The sequence below is a fragment of the Exserohilum turcica genome (genome assembly GCF_000359705.1).
Source record: "Exserohilum turcica Et28A unplaced genomic scaffold SETTUscaffold_14, whole genome shotgun sequence".
Lineage (NCBI taxonomy): Eukaryota > Fungi > Ascomycota > Dothideomycetes > Pleosporales > Pleosporaceae > Exserohilum > Exserohilum turcicum.
The window spans coordinates 937073-955021 of record NW_007359959.1 but is presented as its reverse complement, the minus strand read 5'-3'; the positions used below and the strand labels follow the sequence as shown (position 1 = coordinate 955021).

Sequence of the window (17949 nt, the reverse complement as noted above, 5' to 3'; positions counted from 1 at the left end):
CCCACATTCGACCGTCGGTACCCCAACCCGAAGGCGTCTGAGCGCCCGCATTCCTGGTGGTTCGTCACTTTGCAGTACGAAGACACCAAGAGACCTCTATTAGCTATTCTTCTAGGCCCTCAACGAGCCCACCGACCCCGCGCCCCAAGCGCGCGCAGCCAACCCGCATACGAGACCTCTGGAGGCAGGCTGTCACGGGACCATGTCGAATCAGTGCATTCTTAGAATCACCCGCGAGTTGGGCGAGATCCAGCGTGGCTCCGACCTCTCGATAGCAGTCGCCTGCCGCGATATCGATGTGCGCCATGTGCGGGCATTGATTATAGGCCCCCCCGATACACCATACGAGTTTGGCTTCTTCGAATTTGCCGTCAAGTTCACCCGAGACTATCCCACCAAAGCACCAGGTGTGACGGCCATAACTACAAACGGAGGGCGCACGCGCTTCAATCCCAACATCTACGCTGGCGGAAAGGTGTGCCTTTCGATTCTTGGGTAAGCAGTAGTACCTTCTACATCTGAATCAGCACTGACAGGCGCTAGAACATGGCGAGGAGAGCGTGGCGAAGAATGGTCATCCGCACAAGGACTCGAATCGATCCTAATCTCCATCCAGAGCCTCATGTCTGGTAACCCGTACGAGAATGAGCCCGGCTTTGAAGACGCAAACTCCGACTACGACAAGAAGAACCAAGAGGCATATGTGGACAAAATCCGGCACGAATCTCTCCGCATATCGGTTGTGGAGCGGCTCGAGGAGTACTTGGGCATCAACCGACAGAGGCCTGGCGTGACAATCTACAACGCTGAAGAAGACTACCAGTCCAGCAGAGATGACGCGCCGTTTGAACCGTTTCAGGATCTCTGTAAGCGGCGTTTCTTGTGGTACTACCAGTCCTACCTATCTCGGGTCGACGAGGCGGTCAAGCACAACAAGGACGGAGATCGATTCGAGAAGATGCCATTCGAAGGCCCAGGCAATACTATGGAAGGTACCTTCCAGTACACCAGTCTTAGGGAGCGTCTAGTAAAGATTTTCGAGACTCTCAACACGGAAATGGAGTCCTGGGCCTTGGAAGGCATGTCGGCTGTTAACAAAGAGATGAGCATTGCCAACAATCTCCAGCGACAGTACGAACAGATTGTCGAGAAATACAAGAAGCAGGATGCGATTGCCCTGGACCTCGATCTGGTCGACAAGAATCCGTTTGTATGGCAGTTGGTTCTCTTTGGCCGGCCGATGACAAACCTCGACGGAGGCATGTTCAGGATCAGACTCTACATCAGCCCCAAGTTCCCGGATGTGCTGCCGCGTGTGAGATTCGAAACGCCCATTCTGTACCACCACCGTGTATCTCCCGACGGAATCCTCTGTTACGATGCTGCGCGTAAGGACGACATGCGATCACACATTGAAGCGATTATTGCGGCTATTGAGGAGGAATCGCCTGCATACGATCCGCGTACGCTAGTGAACCCTGAGGCCGCGAAGCTTTTCTGGGGTACTCCAGACGAAAAGAAGCTCTACAACCGTCGCTTGAGGCGGTCCGCGCAAGACAGCGCCGAGTAAGTCTGTTCGTCTGCGCTTTCGCAAGAGTTTGCTGACCGCCATAGAAATTGCTTCTAGTAGGAAAACAAAAGAACGGGGCGAATGGATCATTGATTTAACGGCCGGTCGCATCACTTATGGAATTACATGATACCCCAAGTCTGACCAAGGCTTGCATTACACGGCGTTCGTGGGCTCTTGGCATGGTCGTATGGCAAATGGGCGGTTCAGGGTATGGCGTTTGTCAGTCACGGATAGTCGAATTCATCATAAAAATATGGCATTTTTGTAGGGCCGATCGAGTGTGGATGCATCAAATGTCGTGAATTAGCTCTGTACACGCTTGTGATGGGGGCGCAATTCGCTTCTTGTGTAGAACATGCGCATACCGAGGACAAATCTACAATGTACTACAATATGCTCTCTAGCGTTGTTTCTGGTACTGTGAGAAAGTAGATGCAGAGCGCGAACATGCACCCTTCTGCGGAGCGAAGCCGATTCAAGACGGCCAGGACCCTGAGCAACATGCGGGCTGCGGGGGCCGCCAACCCATGCTTGCGGTAACTACCCCTGGGGCGGAAATTGATCCACCGACTTCTCTCCGCAAACAAACCTTAAGTCGTTGCGCCGCCCATTGCACTATTCCCACACACCCAACACCATGGCGCGTGCAGAAGAAATCGAGTCACTCGGAAAGGTACTCGTCGTTGGCGGGTGCGGTTTTTTGGGAAGCCACATTGTTAGCTTCATTGTCAAGCGTCACCCAAAGACACAGATCGCGGTCCTCGATTTGCGAACCAGCTCGAATCGCCACGCCAGCCCGACCGTTTCGTACCATGATGGCGACATCACTGACGCCGCGGCGATGAAGAGTCTCTTCAACCAGATTAAGCCCAACTCGGTCATTCACACAGCCTCTCCACACTTCGACTTGAAGCCCGAGATCCACGAGAAGGTCAACGTTGGAGGAACAAAGGTTTTGCTACAAGCGGCACAGGAGTCTGGAGTGAAGGCATTCGTGTACACGAGTTCAGCCAGTGTCGTTCTCGATCACCAGACAGAGCTCATCAATGCTGATGAGAGATGGCCTCTTGTTACGGGTGACGACCAGCCCGAATACTACACAACAACCAAAGTAAGCAGATAATCTGACTGTCCACTTACCCGTTTGTTGCTAACACTCATGCCCAGGCATATGCCGAGACTGCCGTACTCCAAGCCAACCGCAATCCCGAAAACTTCCTCACCTGCGCCATCCGTCCTGCAGGCATCTTCGGCGAGGGTGATGTTCAATTGCTTCCCAAGATGGTCGCTGCGTGCCGCAAGGGACAAACCAAGTTCCAGGTCGGTGATAACACAAACTTGTTCGACTTCACCTATGTCGAAAACGTCGCCCACGGTCACGTCCTCGCGGTTCTCGCTCTGCTCCATACCCACAAAGTCCTGCCCACCATCCCCCTGGACATCGAGCGTGTTGACGGCGAAGCCTTCTTCATTACCAATGGGCAGCCTGTGTACTTTTGGGATTTTGCGCGCAAAGTGTGGCATGAGGCAGGTGATCGGGTGCCCTTGAGCAGTGTGTGGCATCTCAGCGCCGACGTTGCGTGGGCCATTGGCGCAGTTTTGGAAAATCTGTTTTGGCTCATGGGCAAGAAGCCAAACCTGACTCGGGCCCAAGTAAAGTACAGCAGCATGTCAAAATACCACAACATCAACAAGGCAAGACAGCGATTGGGATACGAACCGCTGGTTAATCTGGATGAAGGTATTAAGAGGGGTGTGCAATACATCTTGGAACAGGAGAAGAAGGCAGGAGAGAAGAAGGGGCAGTAGGCGCGTCTCCAACACTTTGAAAGATTTGTCACGAAGAACATGTTTTAATGAGCATGTTTCCATGCTGCTTAGATTTAGGCAATATAGCAGACGTAGAAGTTAATGTAATTGCGCCTTGTGGTTCTGAAACAATGCTTTGCATCGTAGCTGGGATGATGCCACTAAAGCTGCAAATCGTGTTGTACATCAATGCCAACGCTAGAAAGCAGTACAATCTGGGCGTATGATGCAGCTAAGAGGACAAATGCCAGGATAGGTGGCGGCTGAATGTAGTTAGAACCTCCCAGGCGGACCCACTCTTGGTTAAGTCTACTCGGTCGCGCGCGAGCTCGTTGACTTCCCAACCCCACGTCCATCCCGCCACCATGGCGCGCAATCACGAAGTATGTCGCGCCCGCTACTTCCCGAGTCAGCATACGCAGCGCTCGGCCTGTCTCCTAAAACGCTCAAAGACCTGATGAATCCCAAGCCTGCGCCCGAGCCCCCCCAGATTCACGCCCCGAATCTGCTCCAGAGCGACGAGGACCATGGGCGCCCCATGTTGCCCAACGAAACCTTCATCACGCTGTACGCCGAGCTCTTGCTTCATATTCGCACTGTTACGCTCTTTGCGTCGCTGCGCACCAACCATTCGCGACAGACAGACGTGAAGCTGTCCGCCGATGGTTGCTACATCACCGTGTCGCATGAGGGACAGACGGCGACGATACGTCTGCCAATCAATGTCAAAGGCGCAGGGGATGCTGCGCTCGAATTGCCATCGAAACCACCGGGCAAGGAGCTGACACTACGCCTTCAGCTGGAAGAGAAGGAAGGAAGTGATCTCTTAGGCGCTCTGGGGCGCGAAGATCGACAGGCCAACGTTGTACCTTGGGATGGCGCGTCTTTGAATGATGCCAAAGACGTCGAGGTCGTATGCAAGAATTGTGCGAGCCCTATTATACCAAAAGGAAAGATACAACAATGGAGAGATCTACCCAATGAGAACTGGGCTGAGATGATGGACTTTTGGCACTGCCACAAGCCGGACGAGCATCACTTGCATAATCACACGCATGAGCACGCCATGGGCCAAAAAGGCTATGCGGCTGGTAATCGCCTGCAAGCCACGCAAGGTGTAGGCTTTGTGGACTTGACCAGCTTTCTCCTTAAAGAGGCTGATTGCGAGGGTGCGCAGGTAAGCCATAGCTTCTTTCTGTTTCTTAGTTATCTCGCTCGTATGTCATCCATGCGCAGCGCGTCCGGGCACAAAGAAGGCGATCTAGCCTTCCTCCATGGCACGATCGTTGATACAAGTGCCCCAGAGCAATATGCTCATACACAATCTCACGGTCCCGGATGTACCCTCCTCCTAGGGGGATGGGTTGTCGGTACCGTCAAGATGGCGGCCTGGCGTTTCACTGTCTCTATACCCTAAGACCATTGGGATTGACAGGTTTGGCCAAGGCTACATTCACATGTCACGCGCATCGATGTGTCTTTTTTTTATATATCTGTGTGCGTAATGGATCATGTGCTGACTGCGAACAGCTGAATGTAAAAGAGGAGGGATCAAGCTCAATCATGTGCAAACACTGCCAATCAATGATCGGCACCCAGGATGCAACAGCGGACGGTTGGCGAATACGAAAGTGGGGCATCAGCATAGCCTCGAGTCTACCAGGCAGCCCGCCCGCACCTTTCTACTCGACCCAAAAATGGATATCAGCTCGCCTGCTCTATCTTATCGAAAACACGGGCGTCCGCAAGTTCCACGTTCATACCGCCCTCGCCGCGAACAAGGCATTAGCACCCATTCCCTCGCTGCTGCTATGGGTCTTTACCCCTGACCTCCTCTTCTCCTCGTCCATCCCCACGCCCAACCGCCTCGATCCTACGCGCTCGGTAAAAGTCTTTTACCAGAAGCAGACGTGGCAGCCCATCAAGCCCGGTGAGCCGGAAAGTGCAAGCATCGAGGATGTAGAGTTCCCCGTTGACTTGTACAAGGAGCTGGATCAGGCGTTGCAGCAAAGCCGACGGTTGCTTCCGCCGACGACCAACAAGTTCCAGGGGTGGGATGTGGGGCTATTAGAGAGGTTCGAGGTGGCGGAGGCCGGCATGGGAGTCGGAGTCGGTGTGGGAGAGAGTGATGCGGCGGAGAATGAGGAGAATGATTGGGGGATTCCTTCAGAACCTGTTGATTGAAATGTCTAATCTCTTCTCTTTTCTTTCTCACACATACACACACACACACTCTCTCTCTCTCCCTCTTTCTCTTCACGACTATTTTTAAATCTTGATTCCACACTTGTCCAACTGGTTTCTCAACCAGAGTCCAAAAAAAGAAAGAAAACCCGCACAGATGGTTCAACTAACATGGCGCAAATCAAGTATGGCTACATGTTCTCGGAAGAGTCGGCAAACACACATGGTCTTGTGGCCTTGAGACTACTATGTATAATCACCAATAACACACACACACGCATGTACGTGTGTACTAGTATGTATACAAGAAAGAGAAAACCAAAAACCAAAAAAAAGGAACAGCCATGTCCCTTGTTTGCTTCCTCCCGTGTTCTAGACTCGCGTTCCTCGTAATCCAAGTGATGACGCATGACCCCCTCGATACAGCTGTGCATGGGGACGGTAGCAGTAGCTAATTTCCGCCCTTTTCCGTATCGCTGCGGACGTCATTCATGGTCCCGAGTCGAGAGCGTGTGGGTGTGTGTGTGCATCCACCATCCATACCACATACTCTATTGTGTCTAGCGCTGAGTCATACGTGCATGTGGCACTACGTAGTACATACACACATACATACATACCTTCACAGTACACGGGTGGAAGCAAGCAAGGGGGCCAAGGGGGAAAATGAGACCATGATTCCGTTGTTTCCAGCAGTCATTTTTATCATCATCTCTTTTCTATCCTACACTATCTGAATCATCTCTACCACGTCCTTGTAACTCCATATGAGGGGTCCAAAAAAAGGAGAGAGAAGGGGGGAGATTGAAATCAGTTGGCCCAAAAAAGAAAAGAACAAAAATAGAGAAAAACTTGGTCGTCATCTCTCAGTCTCCCTTTAAAAAAAACAAAGGCCATTTGTTTTTGTTTTTTTGTGAGAGATTTTTTGGCTTCTTCTTGGGGGTTTGGTGTGAAGAACGAGACATGCGCGGATAGTAGCAGAAGTTGAGAGGAAAAAAAAGAGGCCCATTGAATCCCCATGCACAAGTGTCTCTCATTCTGGTTCCACCTCCTTTGTCGTAATCAAATCATGAACGCTAGTTGCAAAACGGTGGCGAAAACTCCAGCTCGCTAAATGAATATCCTCCAGTGTACAAAGACAAAAAGAGGGCCAAAAAGACTATACAAATGCCACTGAATTATATGCAAGACAGGGCAAGATTTACTGTGCGTCCATGAAGTTCATGTAGTTGAGATCATCCAATGTGGTGGTAGGCTCTGGACAGAAATTATCAAACTGTCCTCCAACCTGGCTGAACTCTGGGAAGAAGTTCGCTGTGTTATTGAATGTCATTGCGCTGGGTGGTGAGGTATCGAACAAGGTAAAGTCTCCACTCGGGAGACCAAAGCCTTGCTGACCCATGTCCATATCTCCAAAACCCTCGTCCACATTGGGCGAGAAGAGTGTGACGTCAGGCTGAGCCAGCGGGGAAAGCTGGGGGTAACCTGCGCTCATTTGGTTGTTGGCCGTGAACGGCAGTGGTTCGTAGTCGAACGTTGTGCTCATGGGCGTCGGTTGCTGGAAGCCCGTGTTGAAGTTTGTGCCCAAGTTGCACGTGTTGTAGACATCGTTGTGGTTAACAGCAATGTTGTCAGGGGTGACTACAGCGTCTTCAAATAGGGTGGGCTCAACAGGTGAATGCCCAGACGAGTAGGTGAAGTGAGAGCCATCCGTGGCGACTGAGTCGCGACGGAAGTCATCTTGGTAACCATTGGCACTGAGTGCTGGTGTCCCAAAACCGTAGCAATCAAAGTTGTCCATCAGGGGCACTTGGGGCGACGGAACGAATGGCGTCACCGGCGTGGCCATGGTTGCAGACAGGGGTGTGTTGATGAAGGGAGTGAGAGGGGTGGTGGGACTGGGGTTGTTGCTGGAAGGAGCCTTCTTACGACCGTTGCTCTTTGAGCGAACGTATTCCCAGCCGTGGGCCTTCTCCATGTGTTGCTTGCAGTTTGATTCACGCTTTGAGGCGTATGTGCATGGTGGGTAAAGACACTTGTACTGCGCGGGGGCAGCAGAGTGCTTATCGTTCATGTGCCTGTCACGTTCCTTCTCGGTTGGCCAGCCAAGGTCAAAGTACTTGCAGTTCTTCTCAGAACACTTCCACGGACGGGAATGCGTCTTCTCGTGCTTGGTCAGGTCACATGGGCGCTTGAATTCCTTCCTGCAATCACGGCAGGTGTGGACAACATCGCCTGGCTTCTCGGATTTGCGTCGTCGCGCCATGGAGCGGGTAACGTCATCATCGTCCATTCCATCGTCAACGTAGGCTTCCGAAAGACGACGTTTGGTCCTGAAGGCCTTGGCAACATGCTCATCAATGGGCATAACCTTTCCGTTCTTCTCGCGAACCAGCTCAACCGGGCGGCCATTGTGGCTTATGCCTCCCCGGAGCGTGATCTTCTCATCGCTGTTGAAGGCTTGGTCAGTGCGGGAAAACAGAAAGGCGGCGGCGCGGTCATACCGTGAGTAGTCCATGTCGTCCAGGTCCTCTCCTTTGGATTCCTTTTCGCGGGTGGCAGCCATGATTGAGGCGTAGCGTCTAATCTGTTCCATCAAATCGAGGAAGTAGCCGTCAGTATAAGGGCGGTCGGTGGGCAGTCGCTGGTCTCGTTCCGAAAGATACTGAACAGTCGTGGCCAAGAGCTGGATTGATCGTTCACAGAATCGGGAGTATTTGTCCGGTGTAGCCGAGAGCTCCTTTAAACCGCGAAGAATGCAATAAGCTTTTGCACTCGCAGAAAGATGACGAATATTACTTACCGGAGCGAGGAAGATGAGTGTCTTCTCGAGGTCGCGAAGGTTGCGGATGTTCTTCTCACCTATGCGCCGTGGGACGTCTTTGATAAGACCGTGAAAGTCTTTGAGCGAGTGCTCTGCGAGGATGGGCTTGATGATGATGTCGTGGATCTGCTTGCAGGCGTACTCGCCCAGGACGTGGTCCTCTTCCGAGGCGCCAAGAGCTGAGAATGAGCGTGTGACGGCAGAGTGAGTTGAGCCGATTGAGCTGCTGATGGATTCACGGACGCTGGAGCGTCGGGTGCGGATGTCGTCTTCAAGTATGTTAGAGAATAGAGAGTTCTCGTCTGACAGGGGGGGCTGCATAGAGTCCATACCGTACTTTGATCCACTGACGCTGGAGCCCAGACCACTGTCTGAAGCGTGGTCGTGGGGGCTGCGTTCTGGTGCCGATGGCTTGGGGTCAACATCCATGGGGGTGTGGTCCAACGCGGCGTTGTCTAGGAACAGGCTTGGGACCGGGAAGACTTCTGGGTCGCTGAGGATGTTGGAAGCGGCGGCTGAGCTCTTCTGTCCGGCAATCCTCGCCTCGAAGTCGTTGAGCAGGCTGGTGACCCGACGGACACTGGGGTCCTGGATGGACTCTTGGACAAGCTGTTCGAGTCGCTCAGTGTTGGTGGGCGAGCGGCGGGGCAGGAAGTGGCGGTCCAGGTCACAGATGTCGGACGAGATGTGTGTGGGTGAGCAGAAGGTGCCGCTCTTGCGAAGCTGCATGCCATGGGTGCTGAGTGGGGAGGCCGTGCCCTTAAGAGGGCGGCGGCGGGGATGGCGGTTCTGGCCGTGGGCTTCAGACATGTTGGCTATGACTGGCTCGAGTAGTGGGTGAGCTGGGGAAGGCGGCCTCAGGCTTATGAGTCACGGACTGCACAGTTCCCAAGAGGCCGGCGATGGATCCAATGGTCCAAGTGTGAGGGAATGGACAGAGAGCCAAGATGACGTTGGCGTGGACCAGTGACAGGCGGGGCCCAAGGAGCGCGGAGGACCGTGAGCGATAGGCCAGACGGGATGGGGTGCGAGCAGCTGGAGAGCGAAGGGCGCTGGGTCGTCTAGTCGAGGGTCGGAGGAGCAAGCGTAGGTATATACGAAGGCGCAGCAGCCGGACTAAGACGGGCGGCGGGCGGCAAAAGAGCACATGGGCCAGGAAAAGGGCGGCGGCGGACGTGCAGTGCAGCGCGGATGGGAGAGAGGGGGGGCGCCTGAGGTGTCGAGATTTGAAGCAGGAAGAGGAGTCGGGGGGGGGAGGGGGGGTATAGGTGGTAGTAAAGAGAAGCGACGACTATGACATTTGGTGTCGCTGCTGCCTAGTCCAAGCATCGCACGTCCCCACCACGATGCGCCACACTGGCCTTAGTGCCGGATCAATACGAGGTCGGCCATGATTCGCCGGCTCGCGACACGGCTCCCAGTCCCTCCACCTGCATCGCCGGCGACACACGTACGAGTACATGGACAGTATTGCGAGCGCCTGTATGCCGAGTCAGGCCCGCCAGTACCGTTCGCCGGGTCCAGGACAGCGACGCGCGCAGGCACGCACCGAGCGTCGACGAGCAGCCGTGGCAGCACTCCCCCCTACCGCGAACCGGTCAACCACAAGCAGCGCAGGAACGGCTGCTAGCGCACGTCAGGCGCCCTGTCTGTCGGGGCTTGGAGAGGGCGTCGAGGGCTGTGCAGGATAAAGTCACGTCGCCCATGGCCGCTCTCGTCGTCACTCTGCTCCAGCCAGCGCGCCGCTGCTGATAAAGCCCCCCCGGTCCCGCGACGTGCGAATGGCACAGGCGCAAGTGCGCAAAGTGCGCAAACTCCGTCCGACCCGAAATCCCCGTGTCCTCACGCCCTCTCCACGCCCGTCATGTCCTGGCTGCCCGCGCATACGTATGCAGCATTTGTTTCATTGGGCCACCGCCTCGCCCAATGCCCTCACCGGAATCGTGGGGGCCAAAACTGCTGTGCACACGTGCACGTCATGTTTTAGGCCGGCGTCTGCAAACCGTCATCGCCATTGATATTGAGGGTGTCACGGCTATAAGAGGGCACAGCGCCTGCTCCCCCCCCCCGCCGCCACGGAAAACCATAACACGCGTACACAGCATCATCACTCCCCAAGCATACGTACGTACATGCTTGGCCATTATATCCACACACTCTCTCTGCACTCGCATGCATTGGCGCTCGCCGTGTTTGTCAGAACCGTCATGCTCACCGTGCGACTTCAAACTTTTGGCCCTCTGCCCCGCTGCCCGAAACGCCTCTCGGACCTGTCCTCCCATCCAATCAACCCTCTCTTTCTCGCCCAAGAGTTTCCAATGTCTCAGGTCAACCGCCTGACAAATGTTTCTACCGACATCTCCCATTTCCGTCTCCTCCATCCCCCCCTTTCTTGCATTCTTCTCTTGCCTTGTACATTGCGCCAGGTATTCTGTCTGCTTCATACCCCACATGAAACTCTCGTGTCCAAATTGCCCAATGGTGAAGTCTGCCATGTATGTCCGCCTGGTGCGCTGGTGATGCTGAAGACGCTGTGACGGATCTTCGGGTGGGGAGGCATACATACCGTGCCAGTGGAAGAGTATGCGTGGTCTGGGCACAATGGCAATCCAATCTATCCTGCCGCCCATCCTTTGTGTCCGGGACTCGATATGACTGAGAAACAACCAAACGCCAGCGTCACAGTGGCTGTACTTTTAGCTGCTTGTTCGAGATTCCTTCGGTTTTCCCAAAGGGAAGGCGTCGGCGCCTGTTGCTTTTACTGACACCCATGGTGGACTAAATACTGTGTGTCGATGGCAATTTCGGTTCCTTGTTGCTTTTGTAGGCCTAAAAGTCCTATCCTCAGCCTCGTCCCAGAGCACGGGACGAGGCTGAACATATACCAATATGGCTTCCAGGATCGCTTGGACGTTAGCACACTCTGCCGGCGAGGGCCGCGTTTCTATTGCTTTTGTTTCGCTGTCCCATGCTGAAAGATTGGGAAACCAAGGGCATGAATCCCCGCCTTGTTTCTTTTTTTTATGTATGGAATATGTGGCTTGTGTACATTTGTATGTCTGGAGCATAAGTATAGTAGGCGTCATCTAAGAGTGTTCTACGGATACATCCATGTCGCCGTGGGTGACTAGCTTTCTGTCTATTTATACATGGCCCCATGCTCTCGACGGCTATCTATCTACAGTCCCCACTCTTTTGACCCAGTGAAGTGGATAGTTTATTCCAGGGTGGCATCTCGCACTACGAACATGATGACACTCAGTGCTCTGTCTAGAGTAGTCTTTGTGGACACAAAACCTCTGCAATAGCACCCTGAATAGAGAAAAGGAAACTTTGGTAGAATCTAGTAGCATGTTAGCGTGCGTCCGACCCCTGTTGGAATACGGTTCAGTTGCTGGCCAAAATGCCCACCACGAAACTGGGCTAAGGGAGCCCAGTCTAGACCCACAGCGACTTTATTAGACTACCATACGTATCCAGTCGTCTGCTTAGTTCCTTTGCTTCTCTTATACACGCTGTACAAACCTGCCAGAGCCATGCCGGGTTGGATAGGAAGACCTGGTAATAATACCCCTTATTCTACTTTAACACACGCCAGCACCATACAATACAATTCCTGGGCGGAACACGACGACAAACCACACTGGCTGTCGAGGACACCCAGAGACTAGCATCCTCGGCGGAGCCCCAAAGTTGCGGCAGAAAGTGACCATGTCGTCGTCGAGAGACACTGGACGTGTGTGGTTTGCCCTGCCCCGCGGCGTATATCGGAGGCCTCGGGACTCGTCCAACACGCATTGTTTCCACCAAACCTGCTCTCCCCGTGCTCATGGTTTCCAACACGCAGCCATGTCCATCCATCAATGCAGTGGCCTCAATGCAAAAGCGCATGTGGCGCAAGGTCTTGGACATGCACTCGCACCGCTGGCAGAGCCCTCGTGTGGCCCTGGACGACCCGAAGACGCGGGTCTGGAGCGAACCATGTGACATCACATGGCAGCGCGCTGCTAGCTGGCTTGGCGTCAAAGGGCGGCTAGCGCCCACCCCCAGATCAGCTGAGACCCAATAGCGCGCGACGCACCGCGCCTTCTTGTTTCAAAGGATCCATCAAACTCAAACCCCTCTCCCCCTCGCCATGGTGGTGTTGCCGCCGCCGCCGCTGTGAACGTCACATATTCATCTCTTTGCCGGGTCAGAGCCTGTCACTCCCTTGACAGTACACTTCCGTCACTCTCTCACGCCCTCTTCCTCTCCCCTTAGGTCCCTTCGTGGCCATTACAATCTCTACAACGCGCAGGTTCATGCTGGTTCGTGCCTGCCTACGCTCCCTCACCTGCGGTCGTCGCGCTTCCGCACTTTAAAGTCTTTCAGAGTCGCCTGTTTGGAATTTCGCAGATATGTTGGGTTTTCACAGAAGAACACGGTCCTTGATACCCGTCAAGGACCTGGCCAAATACGACAAGGTGTCAGCATTCGACGACGAGTACGACGAGTATGAGCAAGAGACGCAGCAAGAGGTGGAGCAAGAGTTGGAAATCAACCACATGCCAGAGGGCTCGGACAAGTCGCGACAGATGCAGTTGGTGCTGGTGTACATTATCTTCTTAGCCGAAGCGTAGGTGTCTCGGAACTTGGGCTTACTCGAAAAGGGTCCCGACGGTGAACTTGGTACTGACACTCGCCGCAGCATCATGGCGTCAAGTCTCCAGCCACAGCTCCAAATGCTCCTTTCGTCCTCCGATTTCTGCGGTACCCTCTCCTCGTCCTATCTCCGGAGCATACTCGATTGCGCCTATGCCTTCGGCGGAACGACCGGCCTATTTTGGGGCTACCTTGCCGATCGCATGGGAAGACGGCGCGTCACCCTCATCGGACTCTGGAGCATGTTCGTCTGCTGTGTGTCAATGGGATTTGCGACCACTCTATTTAGCTGCGCCATCTTCCGCTTCGTCGCAGGCATGGTCAGTTCAGCAATCGTATGCACAACCTTAACCATGCTCGGAGATTTGAGCGCAACTGGCGAGGAACGGGCAAGGAATGTCGCTCGTCTGCCAGTCATCTCCCTCGGTGGCTCCATGGGCCCAATTATGCAGCTGATGGTGTCGGAAAGCCTGCGATCATACAACATGGTATGGCAAGAATACCCAACTCTGGGCTCGGAGCTGGTTTGCGGGTGCATAGTTTTTGTTATTGCACTTGTCGCGAGCATCTGTCTCAAAGAGACACTCCTTCACCACAACGAGCGCTCCACAGACGCAGTGGATATGGACTGCGAGAGAGCAGCTTTCCTCCGCCGCGATTCGCACGACTCGCACGACACAAACGTAACGCTCGTCGACTTTGCTCGCCCGGAGCCAATCACCATCACCCAGTTTCTCCAGGCCCCCTCGCTCATGGTTCTCCTGTCCTCCTTCTGCCTCCTCTCCCTCCACGCCTCCACCTTTGATGTGGTGCTTCCTCATCTTGGTCACAGCAGCACCGAATCCGCCGGTATGGGCCTCCCCTGCGAATGGATGAACATCATTGTGCTCGTTGTACGCGGTCTTGCCGGCACACTCGTCTTTTGCGCCATTCCCTACGCGACCTCAAAATATGGTCTCGTGAAGCTTTACCGCTCTCTTTCTGCATTGCTCCCTGCAACATATGTCATAACACCTTTCCTCGCTGCCGCCGTCTCATGCTACGGTTTTGGACCCTCCATCTCAACTTTCTCCATTTTTGCAAAGTACCTCCTCACGGATTCTGCAACAGTCGTGGTTTCTCTCCTTGTTCTCAACACCACACCAGACGCCTTCTCTGCTGGCACCGTCGTCGGCATGATGCAGGTGGCCAGTCTCTTCAAGGCGTTTGCCGTTGCCGTCAGTGGCACAAGCTACTACTTTAGCGACAACATCAGCGTCGACACTACAAATCTTGCCCTCTGGACATGCCTCGCGCTCTTCGGCATCGCGGGAGCAGGACTGGCGTGGTTCGTGCGTGAGCGGCCCAGTGTGGAGAAGGACTTTCCCAGCGAAGTGCTATGCTGGGAGACGTGCTTTGATGCGGATGCCGAGAAGCAATTTGAGCTGGAAGCCAGCGATGCGGATACTGCGGGAGAGGGTGTCTAGGTTTCCCTTGCCGCCTCTTCTCCGCCTCTCTCCCCCAGTCCCCAGTCCCCAGTCCCTCTCAAACATCTGCATACACACACATTCCTTTGTTTTAACCGCTTGGCGTTTATAAATGGAAACATGGCGCGCGGCATTTTAGTGGCCTTTTGTTCTCTTCTATGCGCCTTCTCCACCCCATTTATGCAGATTTTTTTGTTTTCGTTTTCTTTTTCTTGCTTGTGTTAGTCTTGTTTCTTCTTTCTTTCCATACGTGTTTCATCCTTCTCTCTCTCTCTCTCACACACACACACACACACTCTCTCTCTCTCTCTCTCTCTCTCTCTATCCCTCTCCGTGTGACTCTGTGTTTGACTCTCTCTCTCTCTTTTTGCTCTACCTTCTTTTTTTTTTGATAGTATGTGTTCATTATATCATGTACATACTACAATCCAACCATATCTGGGGGATTTGTCTCCGGTCGTTCATTCCAACAAGGAAACATGTTCAGTGCCGTGTGCTTGTCTTGTCGTCTGTGATGTAGAGTTTAGCTTTCTCTCGATCTACGTTATTTTGAACTCTGAAACACCGACCGGTTCGTAGATCAACGGTAAACGGCATAGATAGTGTTAGACTAGCACTAGGGAGCGTATAATCATGTATACTCTATATATTCCACTACAACAGTTATATACACAGTTTCAAGGTTTATCCCCGAAGCCGCTCACCCAACTACAGTACACCATACGACATCACATGTATACGAGGAAGACGAGATTTCTTCAAACGCAAAATCTTTTACTACATAGACAGCAAAGTATTCATGACCCAACCCGATTAAGGCAAAGTGGTCGAGCATCTAACCATGCAACTTTTTTACCCATAAAAACGCCATGCGCAAAGAGCCTCTAACATGGAGAGAGCGCCCTTTGTCTTGATCCGATCCGGGGAAATCATATCACACATCATATCGTACGACAGACCCCCATTACTTACTCTTTTTGACATGATCAAAGCAGATAACACAAAAGGCATGCAGAGAAGACGTTTAGTCAAACGACTTCTTCTGGCCCTGGAAGTCGCCAAAGCCGCCGCGGTTGAATGAACCACCGCGACCGCCACGGGCACCACCACGACCACCGCCACGACCGCCAAAGCCGCCGCCGCCACGACCGCCTCCACGACCTCCACGGTCGCCAAAGCCTCCACGGCCGCCGCGACCGCCACCGCGACCACCGCCGAAGCCACCACGGGCACCGCCGCCGTTGTCATCGCGAGGAGTGGCGTAGTCAATGCGGATAGCACGACCCTCAATGTCCTGGCCGTTGAGAGCCTCAAGAGCAGCGGTAGCCTCCTCCTGGGTGCTGAAGTCAACATATCCGAAGCCCTTGAGTGAGCCAGTATCACGGTCGGTGGGCAGAGAGACACGGGTGATGTTGCCGTACTCGGCGAAGATCTGCTGGATGCTGTCGTTGGTGCACTCGAAAGAGATGTTACCAAGGAACAGAGTGTTGCTGGCAGGGCTGCGCTTGTCACCAAACTTGTTGGCGCGGGCGCCGGCAGCGTTGGCATCGGGCTTTTGGCGGGGGGTGCTGAAGTCGACGTTCAATGGGCGACCGTCAAGCTCGTAATCGTGCATCTCCTTCTGGGCCTTGGCGGCATCGGCAGCGTTGGCAAACTCAACGTAACCGAATCTACAACAATAATCAGTACTTGGCCAGCGGAAAAAGAGTTGCTGGAGAACTTACCCCTTGGCACGACCAGTCTCACGGTCGGTGATGACACGGCAGCCGACAATCTCGCCAAAGCCCTCAAACTCACGACGGAGCCAGTCCTCGTCAATGTTCCAGCTCATGTTGCCAACGAACAGGTTCTTGATGCCCTCTTCAGCGACGGGCTCGACAGTCTTGGTCTTCTTGACCGCGGGCTCGGTGACTTCCTCAGCCTTGCGCTTCTTGGAGGGAGCCTCGGCTTCATCGCTGTCAGATTCGGAAGAGGAGTCGGAGTCAGAGTCGGAATCGGCGTCAGAGTCAGAGGAGTCGTCAGAGGTGGAGGTGGCCTGGTTTAGTTAGTATAAGAAATTGGGCATGTCAGGAGTGACTACCGACCTCAGCCTTTGCGGCGGGCTTCTCGTCCTTGGACTCGCTGCTGTCAGAGTCGGACTCAGAGTCAGAGTCACTGTCGGAGTCGCTAGACTCGGCCTTGGTCTTAGCAGCGCCGTTGGTCTTGGCCTTGGGAGCAGGCTTCTCATCCTCGCTGCTGCTGCTGTCATCGCTGCTCTCGGAAGAGCTGGAGTCGCTGTCATTAGCAACAGCCTTGGGAGCGGCCTTGGGAGCAGGCTTGGTGGAGGTCTTCTTCTCGACCTCCTCCTCGCTGCTGCTCTCAGAGGAGTCCTCGCTCTCGCTCTCAGACGAAGAATCAGACTCGGGCTCAGGAGTAGGAGCCTTCTTCGACTTTTTCTTGTCCTTGACGCTGGAAGCAACGGACTTGGCAATGTCCTTGCTCTTGGACTTGGGTGTCGCAGCGGGCTTGGTAACGCGACCGGCCTTGACGCTCGAAAGCTCAGCCTTCTTGTCCTTCTTGGACGACTTGTCTGCGACCTTTGTCTTGCCCATTTTGCTGGTAAGTTGCTAAATCTACAATGTATCAGTATTGTGTCGTGTGCGACGAAAAAGTTGATGGTTTCGCAATGAACAAAAGAAAAAAGAGAGGAGCTGGTGGCAATGATGCCGTCGCTCGAGCGCCGACGCCCAAAGGTCGTCGTATGCGCCAGCCTGCATGATCTGGTTGTCTCAAATTGCGAAAAGCCCACTGGTATCTCTCGAGACCGCGCGAAGCGGATATCCCTCAAGCCCACGGAAAGCCCACAAGAGCCCACAGAAAACCGAGCTCCGAGGCAGTGTGTTCCCACAAAGGCCGAGGAGACGGAAGATTAACCTTCATAGTAGCACAAAGCCCTCTGGTTGATCTGAATGTGCTCTGACGAGCGACAGACGTGCCCTCTGTAGTGTGTGTCAAGGAAATGCCAAACGTTGCCCACTGACTTGTAATATGATCTGGTACTGGATATTGCCCTCAGTAGCCCACTTGAAGTTCGCAAGAGCCCTCAAAGTGAATCTCGAACTGGTGATGTTCAAGGAAAAGGTAAGGTGAAAGATGGAGGTAGACGGCAAGTGGGTAGGTGGGAGAGGCTGGGTTTTTAATACCTGTACGCGCAAGAAAAGATCAGCACCGAACTTTTCAGCGGAGACAGTGGCCCGTGCGTTGCGCAGACGCGTTGGCTGGATAGACTAGATGGCAACGCCCCACCGCCAACCCGGCTGTGAATGGCTGCGGCAGCAAAGGCAGCAAAGAAGTCGCTCAGGGTCTCGCAAGGGACTTGGGGCGGTTCCTTGCGAGTCCGGAGCAGTTATTTGGCCACAGGCTTGGGCGGATTCAAAGGGCGAAGAGGCACTTCTTAGCCACCCTGGAAGCCG

At 54.0% G+C, this 17949-nt stretch overlaps 6 protein-coding genes across 6 annotated transcripts; 4 read left to right on the top strand and 2 right to left on the bottom strand.

The window, feature by feature from the left end:
* Positions 1 to 202: 202 nt before the first annotated feature.
* SETTUDRAFT_128861 (uncharacterized protein) lies at positions 203 to 1820 on the top strand (the record flags this gene model as incomplete). Its single annotated transcript, XM_008025411.1, has 3 exons — positions 203 to 495; positions 544 to 1566; positions 1615 to 1820. The coding sequence occupies 3 exons, from the start codon at positions 203 to 205 to the stop codon at positions 1625 to 1627; spliced, it is 1329 nt and encodes a 442-aa protein (XP_008023602.1). The 3' UTR covers positions 1628 to 1820.
* A 364-nt stretch (positions 1821 to 2184) lies between these two features.
* Positions 2185 to 3446, top strand: SETTUDRAFT_168189 (uncharacterized protein). Its single transcript, XM_008025410.1, has 2 exons — positions 2185 to 2684; positions 2741 to 3446. The coding sequence occupies exons 1-2, from the start codon at positions 2211 to 2213 to the stop codon at positions 3380 to 3382; spliced, it is 1116 nt and encodes a 371-aa protein (XP_008023601.1). The 5' UTR covers positions 2185 to 2210; the 3' UTR covers positions 3383 to 3446.
* A 321-nt stretch (positions 3447 to 3767) lies between these two features.
* SETTUDRAFT_46533 (uncharacterized protein) lies at positions 3768 to 5736 on the top strand (the record flags this gene model as incomplete). The annotated part of the gene is made up of 2 exons (XM_008025172.1): positions 3768 to 4559; positions 4913 to 5736. The coding sequence occupies 2 exons, from the start codon at positions 3768 to 3770 to the stop codon at positions 5564 to 5566; spliced, it is 1446 nt and encodes a 481-aa protein (XP_008023363.1). The 3' UTR covers positions 5567 to 5736.
* Positions 5737 to 6767: 1031 nt separating this feature from the next.
* SETTUDRAFT_160143 (uncharacterized protein) lies at positions 6768 to 9200 on the bottom strand (the record flags this gene model as incomplete). Its single annotated transcript, XM_008025409.1, has 3 exons — positions 6768 to 8306; positions 8370 to 8659; positions 8723 to 9200. 3 exons carry the CDS (start codon positions 9198 to 9200, stop codon positions 6768 to 6770), a joined length of 2307 nt encoding a protein of 768 aa, XP_008023600.1.
* Positions 9201 to 12576: 3376 nt separating this feature from the next.
* SETTUDRAFT_128850 (uncharacterized protein) lies at positions 12577 to 14791 on the top strand. Its single transcript, XM_008025408.1, has 2 exons — positions 12577 to 13005; positions 13078 to 14791. The coding sequence occupies exons 1-2, from the start codon at positions 12788 to 12790 to the stop codon at positions 14495 to 14497; spliced, it is 1638 nt and encodes a 545-aa protein (XP_008023599.1). The 5' UTR covers positions 12577 to 12787; the 3' UTR covers positions 14498 to 14791.
* Positions 14792 to 15731: 940 nt separating this feature from the next.
* SETTUDRAFT_52439 (uncharacterized protein) lies at positions 15732 to 17088 on the bottom strand (the record flags this gene model as incomplete). The annotated part of the gene is made up of 3 exons (XM_008025183.1): positions 15732 to 16167; positions 16222 to 16532; positions 16582 to 17088. Coding segments are annotated over 3 exons (1254 nt in total), but the record flags the coding sequence as incomplete, so codon positions are not given.
* Between the last annotated feature and the right edge of the window lie 861 nt (positions 17089 to 17949).